Source organism: Filicampus tigris, chromosome 5, assembly GCF_054856515.1.
Source record: "Filicampus tigris isolate MCC_2025a chromosome 5, RoL_Ftig_1.0, whole genome shotgun sequence".
Classification (NCBI taxonomy): Eukaryota; Metazoa; Chordata; class Actinopteri; order Syngnathiformes; family Syngnathidae; genus Filicampus; species Filicampus tigris.
In genome coordinates, this window is record NC_141221.1 from 18,361,305 (window position 1) to 18,370,928 (window position 9,624).

The following is a 9,624-nucleotide window of genomic DNA, read 5'->3' on the forward strand; positions in this document are numbered from 1 at the left end:
TCAAAACGCAAACATTTTAAAATCTGCTTCACGTGGCAATTCATTACATCACAATTTAAGTTTGTAAGAATGACAAATTTCACCAGAGTTAAAAATATAATCCATATTTTAATATTTCTCAAAAATCTCAACTGCGACAAATGCTGTTATTGTTTTTTTCTTTACTTGTTTCATTCATTTTTTTAAATTAGCCAAATATTTCCATCTTGTGTTGGAAACATGCATTACACAGCTGACATTTTACATTTGGGCTCCATGTAATAGCACAAGAAAATGAATACATAAAACAGATGATAAATTTTCCATGCAATACTTTTACTTTTTTCCTACATATATTACACATCCCCCGATATTGGCACGCTGTTATGATCAACACAATGTTTCAGGGGGAAATATCTACCTTGCACTAATATGACGAGATCAATGACAGAACAAACAGATTTTGACTTGGGTGCTTTAACAAACACAAATGTACGACAAATTAAATGGGGTTTTCACAATTTGAATGGACATTTGGGAAAATTCACTTTCATTGCTTGAAGGTATGAGGATTAAGATTTTGCATTTCAATTTAATTATAAGATGTTGGTCGAAAATCACAGCCAAAAACAAAGAAATGACAGTTATTTACAGTTTGTTTTGCTTTTTAAATTCATTCCTCCTTAATGGTTCAATTATAAGGTCATAGAGGTTGCAAAAGTACTGTGCATGCAAGGCAGTGCACAATGAGAAGAAAACACACTGAACTACAGTACTGTGATAGTCTCTGACAGGTATCGATGACTATGTGATCATGCAACTGGACTGTGACAAACACTCATGGGCAGTTAAGGCAATGTGCATATTGTGAGGAGAAAATGACCATTTTAAAACTGACACACAAGCAGGGACAGCTGGGTGATTACTTGACTCTGAATCACTTGTTGGAGATTAGCAACAGTTTGGGAGTGGTATTGGTAACAATCATTCCCTCTTCCGTTCATCATTCAGAATACCACAAATCAAAATTCAGTCACCGATTGATTTGAAAGTTCCTTACGATATGTACAAAAAACGGTTTGTTGATCTACATCATTGGCAACGTGTCACACAAACCAACATCCTACTGGGTCATTTTTGAAAATTTGATCTGGAAGAAGCCGATAAGATCTGAGACCCAATAAACTGGTTCAAGATCCACTTTAGAAAGCTTTCCTTTCCAGGTGGTCAAGAATGGCCTGGATCCTCTGCACAGCCTCCTTTCGTGCTTGACGGACATTTTCAAGTCCCTGAGTCTCCACAGAGTCCAGCTCAAGCAGTTCTTTGGTTAGAAGTTCCTCCAGGCATCTATAACTCTTGTCTGTTTTTTTCCCCACAAACTCATCAACATCTTCCTGAAGAAGGAGCACTCTCGCCATGATTTGCTGGACCCGAGCTAAACTGGGGTTGTTGCTGACGGGCTGAGGTCCAGCGTTTCCTGGAGCTGGAGATTGGGTGGGTGCTGAGGGTGGGGGCTCACCTTGTGAGTGATTTTGATCAATTCGCCCTGCTTTGTTGTACATTTGGGGAGGCGAAGTAATTTCTGTGGGTTTCCCATTGGTGCGATTTGGGGATGTGGTCGGCCTGGGTTTAGGTCCCACTTGTGAAGCGCGCTGGAGCTGTTGGTCCTGAAATGAAACAAACACAACACTATTTTACATTTCCATAATGAAAGAACATTACTGCATTCGACCTGAAATAAGATTTTGAAACCTTCTGTGTAGTTTTAAAATCTACAGTGGTTGGAAACAAGTAATAAAGAAAAACAACTTTGTTACTGTACCAATTTTTCAGGTATCTGTGTTCAGGATTATATTTCTGTCCACTTTTTAACTGAACTACCTACATTTGAAAATGGAAATTTATATTTTCTACTCTCTACTTTGTCCAAATAGTTTGCTAAGTTTTATGGTGTAACAACATTACCTCAATTCTATTGTACCGTGATGTGATATAATCAACTCTACCTTTCTGGTCCCACACAGTCCTGCACTCACACTGCATTGTGTCCGTTTGCACTGAAGCACATTTATTTGTGGCAACACATCATGAGACGACACCTGACTTTGATTGTCAAAATTTTCAAGAACTACATGAAAGCTTACAATTGGTACCTTGGCTGAAAGACTCAAACTTCCCACTTTGCAAGAGCTTATTTCTAGCTGATCATGTTCATTTGCAATAATGGGGAAAACCCGTCAGTTTACGTTCCTGTAGTTCCTTCAAGATGCAAACTCTGACTTGTGTCAAAAACGTTATGTCATTGATATAGGGCTGGGCCAATAATTCGATATCGATATGTATCGCGATTGACACGTGATCGATACCAATAGAAAACGCCTTCGATAAAAATTTCGATAGAAAAATAAAAAAATAATAAAAATAAAAACCCGATCGCAGAGCATGGTGCGTGATGTAGGCAGCGCGCTTCTGCCTCCAAACATGAAGAAGAAGCGTTTAACCAAAGAAGAAGCAGCTTTTAAACCAACGAGGAAGAAGCATTTAAACCAACAAGAAGAAGCTGTTAACTCAACGGAGCATGCTCGCGGGCCCGGCGGCCGTGTGCTTTGCTCGCAGGCCCGGCGGCCGTGTGCTTTGCTCGCAGGCCCGGCGGCCGTGTGCTTTGCTCGCAGGCCCGGCGGCCGTGTGCTTTGCTCGCAGGCCCGGCGGCCGTGCGGTATGCTCGCGGGCTCACGATGTAACTCATTCATAGTTACATTGACCTCTTATGAAAGGTTAAGTATCATGTTAAAATAAAATAACCTAAATGTATTTTTCTTCGGGTCATTTATTTTCAATAGTTTAAAAAAAAAGGGAAAAATTCTATATACATCGATATCGGCCAATATGAAACACTTATTGTGATGTACTTTTCAGTCATATCGCCCAGCCCTACATTGACATATATAATACAAATTATATTCCAGTTGCTCACACCTTGGGTTGGTATGGTGGTGGTGCACCAGTTCCAGTCCCTGGCCAAGCTGGAGGGTGTAGTGGACGTACAGGATTTCCATACTGATTTGGAGGAAGCTGTTGGCCTGGCTGCCATTGCTGCTGTGAGGGTGCATATGTGCCAGGGTGTGCCCAAGCTTCAGCCTGGGGGGTGGTGTGCAGAGACTGGCCTGTGGGATATAGCGTGTTTGGAGGCATTGCATGACCACCATCGCTGTAGTGGGAATATGGCCCCGGAGCATATGCAGGACCCTGGCAACAGACAGGTGACACAAAGTTAGTTGGCACCACCTGATAAAATAAATTCCATGAGAAGGAATAATGCAAATGGCCTTGGTGTTAATCCTGTGTTTACTGAGGTGATGCTAAAGGCTGCTTGACCTCATTTGTGTGTTTAAATGTCCTTACCCCCTGACAGTGTATACCCGGATAGTGATGGCTTTGTGAATGTGGCTGTCCAGCTTGCCCACTGCTTTGTTCTGCAGGACAGCTCTGACTAGGGTACGAAGCTGGAGGCGTTCTCTGAGGGTCAGCACAGTAGAATGGGTTGGATGGGTGGAAACCACTCGTTGAATATTGACTCTGTGCCGGGCTGTAGACACCATGGCCATTTGGATAACCTCCAGAAATGACCTAAAAAAGGTAGAGGATGAGGATTGAGTAATTGCAATATTCTGCAACCTAGGATTCCTATTATGTGAGAGGTCCAAGGTCACATATAGTTTCTTGTGGGCCTCTAAATTATTGTGCTTTCAAAACAATAATTCCCATAGGAAATAATTATCCACTCCAGTGTCACACTGTTGCAAATTGCCATAACAAAACATTTAATTATACAGGCGATGTTTAATTTAAAACCTTTAACGATCTTAATCACAGTAATATAAAAACGACTAACAAAGTTGTTGTCCCTATTCTGAACTGTCAATTTATCGTCAAAAATCTGTTTGGAATACAGAAGTTCAAGGTAAAACAATGTAAATGACGGCTTAAAAGATTGTGATTAGGATACTTCTGCACCTTTGACATCAAGTTATGATCAAACACAAAACATACCTGTGGATTATACTGTGGCTGGCCATCAGATCCAGAGGGATAGGTATTTGCATAGTGTCCCGTGGAGTGAGACTGAGGGTACCAGTAGTGTGATGGGTATCCTGGATACTGTGGCGTGTCCTGAGAACACATGACGACATAATCCACATATATGAAAATGGACCCAACTCCGCCATCACTTGTGACCTCTTTTTAATTCTTTTTTTTCACATCGATATTTAGATTTAATGGACAATGGAATTTCCTATATCGCTTTGCTTTTGATTTGATGATTTTCATGCAGTACTTGGATGTTTCTCGCAGGCATGGCGGGACAACTCATCTTTGACCCCTCCAAAAGAGTTGAAAAGTAGCTTGCTTTTTTATATTGACATATCTCATGTAATTTTGAGGTATTAGCGGTCATGCAAACGAAGTTACATCCAATTTGTCTGGGGCCGAAGAGGATGGATCGTTCTGAACTAATCAATGGATGTAATAACTTCGTTATAATTAGTATTACTCAGCTTGTGAAATTGTAGAATTTCTTGTGGTGTCTTCTCTCAAAGGGCAGTATTGAGTTTGAAAGAAGGGTCATTTTGGTCTTTAAAATATCATAACTTCTTTATTCTTTAGATATTAACACTATTTAAACATAAACGTCTTTTTTTCAAGCTCTTTTCAGTGATGTTGGTCTTGACGACAAAAAAACATCAATCAATCATTATTTCATTCGGTTTATTTATTTTTTTATGTCACATCCGTACACAATCTGTCACCGACTCATTCATTATACCAGATGAAAGATGTATATAGCACTGCACAGTTTGACCATGGAGAGACAGTTAGAATGTAAAGCATTCTGGATGTTGTCACGTAAAAGTAAACGTGACTAGCAACAAACTTAGCTGGGCTAGCAAGGAAGCGCTACTTATTACATAACAGCGTTAGCCCGTTAGTCACGTAGCTAGTATAGGAACGAGCTTTACCATGGCGAGCTACTGTTTGCCTAAAGCAGTAACATAAAACATATCAAATGCCACATTTATACACAGCTGATGCATTAGTCTGACTCACCATGTTTCTTCCGGCAGTTTCCGAGGTTATTATCCAAGTTGTAACTCGAGGGCCAGGCAGATTTCACTTCATTTGACGGTTAAAGCTAAACGCGCAACTGTTGAAGACAATCCCTTGTGATATAGAAACGCTTTAATTACTATTTTGACAGACAAGTGAAAGGGACTGATAAGTGCAGACGACTTGATAAAGATCAGGAAATGATTGAATGGCTGACGACACTGTGAATTCACGTCAGCTTGTTTACCCTAATGAGGATGGCGAATAATGCAGAAGAGAAACCACTCTGATTTTTTTAAAGGACATCGTGTAACAGCGTGAACAAACAGACAGTCACGCTGTACACAATACGTACACTAACTTTAGATTTTTATACTTCTACTATTTTATTGATATCATCTAGTTGATGTTTTATCTTGACTTTTAACAAAAATATCTACCAAATTTCAATACGTGGACGAGTAAACCCTTAATTAAATAAACAATCTTTGTTACGGGGAAAAAAATAATACTACTTCAAATGTAGCTGTATTTTTTTTTAAACCTCATATTTAAAACATTAATCGGCATCCTCATCCTCAACGTAGCCATCAAATATTCTATAGGATTCCGGCGCCCATCGACACAAATAAAAAGGTTGGATATGCCAACGTGCTTTAGCTAACCGCTGTTCCTACATAACGGCCATGTTGGGAGGTACAACGTTTTCATTAAAGTCAATGGATTGACATTGAAATTCAGTCGTAACCTCCTCAAATCTAATTCATTTTTAATTAGGCTTACTATTTCGTCATTGAAAAACGCTTGTTATCAATATAGAACATTTGATAAATAAATAAATACATAGATAAATAAATAAATAAAATAAATAAAACCCGTAAAGTGAACCTTAGAAATTTAATTCCCAGTTCCCTTGTCGGAAGTGTACGACGTTGAGCGAAATTTCATGCAGTACAACGTGCCGGCATCCTCTATTGTTGGATCTCTTGTAGTCCACACAGGGAATGCGCTGGCGCTTTTTCCCCTCCTATCATAGAGTCGTCTTAGGCACGCAACTCAAAAAGGTGTGTGTGTGTGTGTGGGGGGTGGGGGGGGGTTGCGTATGTGCGTGTCGTATCTACCGATGTGCCAAAAGAGTTCAACATTACCCGGAAGTTTAATCCTGGTGCCTATAAAAACACTTCCGGTCGTCTTCCGTATCAGAAACCTTAAGAAATATCCATGGCTTGACGCTACGACTTATAAGAAGGCAACAAGCAAACAAGATTCCAAGAATCCAAGATTCCAAGATTCCAAGATGAACTACGTACCGGGGACGGCTAGTCTCATAGACGAGATCGACAGTAAGTGTGAGAAGAGAATCGACTCTCGTAGAAAGACACATCACAATGAAGAATTGGCTTTGTGTCTGATACATTAGCTTTGTCCATGTTGTTGTATAATGTCCTGCCCTAACTGTACTCTACAGAAAAACATCTGGTTCTCCTCCGAGATGGTAGAACACTAATCGGGTATCTCAGAAGCATTGACCAATTCGGTACGTCTCTTTTTTAATTACCTGCCCATTGGTTTTCATCAAGGCGCGTGAATAACACAATCGAATGTTTTTAATTTAGACCTAATCATAGAGCGTACTCCGTACATGTGATGCCACTTGCTGCTGTGTAAAATTCGCACACCTAATTAGTTTAAATTCTCTTTCAGCCAATTTAGTTTTCCATCAGACAGTTGAACGTATCCACGTGGGCAAGAAATTTGGTGACATCCCCAGAGGCATCTTTATTGTACGAGGAGAAAATGTGGTGCTGCTTGGCGAAATAGTACGTGTGCATTTTTTGTTTCTCCCATCGTCGTCAGTCATTTTCACTCATCCACAAAGTACACAGTTTAGAAAAAGTTGCGTATGCACTCACTTTTTTAGTTATGCATGGAATCTGACGTCTCACTGTATCGGTTGTTTCACACCTCAACTCTCTCAAAAGGTGACTTGAAAATGAAGTCGTCCCAACAAAAATGATATAAACAAACTCATTAATGCTCCTACAACTTCTTGCATAGATATTGTTGCATAAGATCTCGCTAGAGCTTTGCTATAATTGTGACCCGAGTAACAAAAATGCTGATTAGTTCATGATAACAACTGGAAAAAAGAAACACATTTTTTTTCAGGCAAAAATATTTTATTTTTAATGGCAAAATCAGTTTTTTGGCTGGTACAAGATGCAACACATTTGCCACAGATCATTCTTGGAGATGACAACATAAAACAATTCTCCTGAGTAAGGCCATAGATGGGAAATATCTTGTTTCTCTGAATCTGTTGCTGTAATTGATAATGGTTCCTGGTTCGTAATCCTCCATGTCTCAAATGTTATGTTCCTCTTTATCTGGCGATTAGCATGGATCCTAAACATAAGTGGCATCAAATTAAACTGTACTTTTAAACAAACCACCAGAGGGTGCTGGAACTGCACAAATGGAAAACAACTTGGGCTTTTAAACATATTTGCTGCTATTAATATCGTGACATGATGACAACGATATATTGTGGAAATTTTAATATCGCAATATCACGATATCGCCGATATTGTGACATCCCTAATAAATACAGTAACAAAGTATTTGTATTTCATTGCTTCCTGCCACTGAAGATTCAAAATTAAAACCTGTAAATTGTAATGCCTTACTTCTCCAACATGCCAGGATGTGGACCTTAGTAGATGGATTGAATATAATACAGTCATAGCTCTAAATGTTTTGTAATGATGGTCGACTTCCAAGGTGTTATTATAATTTCAAGGTGATATTTATCTGAAGAAATTAAGGGAATTTGTGTATTCAGGCCCAATGTCTCCACAAAATGTAACTTTCCTGTCAAGAAAGTAGTTGATCCACCTTACAAAACCGTCAAACTACTTGTAAAGCTATACGGGCCTTTGAAGATCCCCGACACAAGAGAAAGAAAGCTGTTTGTAGAGCGTCTCCTAGTGATGTTTTATCGGTCTTGCTGATATTGGCAGTTTGGCAGTGTCTCATCTCTCCTGCATGAAGCATGGCATCATGCATGATGATGAACTCGGTTTTGTTTGACCTTTCCGACACATTTTACTTGAAATTTTTGGTTGCACCCGAACCACTTTTGGGGAGTTTGTTTTGATGTTTCACTGCATGTTACATATTCTGGTAGCCCCACAGATCCGTTTTTTATAGAGTTAAGCATGTGTATAATGTACATTGTTTATGCAATTAAGAAATTCTCCCCAAATGCCAAGTTGTTTCACCATTTTTTATTCTACATTTTCCTCATATTTGAAAAATAATGATTGCTGCTTTGCGAGTGATAGAAAAGTGGACAGCTGGACATTACCTGTCAATGTTTGTGCTCCCACCTCCTCTACGTTCTATTAAAAGATTTTAATAAAGTTTTGTGATAACACTGCCCTGTGTGGACGGGATGTTTGGTTGCAAGTAAAATGTGTCACCGGCTACCCGATCTGAAGTATGGGCTTGAGTTTGAAATCATGTCCAAACCTGAGCAAAAGAAAATGGATGAATTAAATGGCTAAAGATCAGCTGTCAGAAAAATTCAACTGCAACAGCTTTGAGTGCATAGGGCAAATTCCTATAAGGTATTTTCATTTGGGTGCTCTTGCTTTTATGCAACGTTTATACTTATTACTTATTACTCATTTACTGTACTGTATGTGTAAAGGTATATGGCTTAATAGGACATGTGCCTAAAGGATGCATCTTTTATTTCAGGATGTGGATAAACCATGTGACACAGTCCTGCAGCAGGTCTCCATTGAGGAGATTCTAGAAGAGCAGCGATTGAAGCAGCAAACTAAGCAGGAGACGGAGAAAGTGAAGATGCAGGTCCTGAAAGAAAGAGGCCTCTCTATCCCCAAAGCTGATAACTTGGATGAATATTAACACAGCGTACAGCCCATGAGCTGTTTCAGTTTGTATCAGACTGGTATCTTAGTTGAATTTGAAAACCTGATTTTATGAACACAAGGCAACATTTTATTTTGCCTCCTTACTGTAGTGTACTGTATAAATTTGATTTGAATGCACTTCTCTCAGTTTTCAGGTCAACGGTGGCAAAACCATTTGTTGTGGCTCACTATGGAAGCAATTATTTTACTGCAGCACTTTGTGTTACTCAATCAAGTGTTTGTATTTGGAGATATAAAGACCTGCTTGTGACACAAAGTAATGGCTATCATTCATTAAAATTTTATTTTTTAATCATGGCTCTCTTTGTTCCCTTGCCATTGTAAATATAAATATCAATTCTGGAAGAAGCACCAACCGCTAGTGTGTTTTCAGTTTAATGGTAATAACTAACAGAACTCATCTCAAAAACACAACCCAAGTAAAAATACTAAGTAAATAATAATAAGTATTTTATTACAGGGGAAAGAAATGTAAAGGCCTGGCCCCTGTGAAAACTCCACATTGAAACGGTAACGCGCCCGTACCACACCCACACACACTCACACACAAATGTTTAAGTTGTATATAAGCTCTCCAAAA

General features: G+C 39.3%; 2 protein-coding genes across 2 annotated transcripts; one reads left to right on the forward strand and one right to left on the reverse strand.

Moving 5' to 3' along the window:
- Nucleotides 1–88: 88 nt before the first annotated feature.
- Nucleotides 89–6,117, reverse strand: bag4 (BCL2 associated athanogene 4). Its single transcript, XM_086031656.1, has 5 exons — nt 5,086–6,117; nt 4,030–4,149; nt 3,382–3,606; nt 2,956–3,225; nt 89–1,646 (listed from the first exon to the last, which is right to left on the reverse strand). Exons 1-5 carry the CDS (start codon nt 5,086–5,088, stop codon nt 1,182–1,184), a joined length of 1,083 nt encoding a protein of 360 aa, XP_085887782.1. The 5' UTR covers nt 5,089–6,117; the 3' UTR covers nt 89–1,181.
- A 152-nt stretch (nt 6,118–6,269) lies between these two features.
- lsm1 (LSM1, U6 small nuclear RNA associated) lies at nt 6,270–9,336 on the forward strand. Its single transcript, XM_086031657.1, has 4 exons — nt 6,270–6,428; nt 6,554–6,622; nt 6,790–6,905; nt 8,848–9,336. The coding sequence occupies exons 1-4, from the start codon at nt 6,383–6,385 to the stop codon at nt 9,016–9,018; spliced, it is 402 nt and encodes a 133-aa protein (XP_085887783.1). The 5' UTR covers nt 6,270–6,382; the 3' UTR covers nt 9,019–9,336.
- Nucleotides 9,337–9,624: the final 288 nt, after the last annotated feature.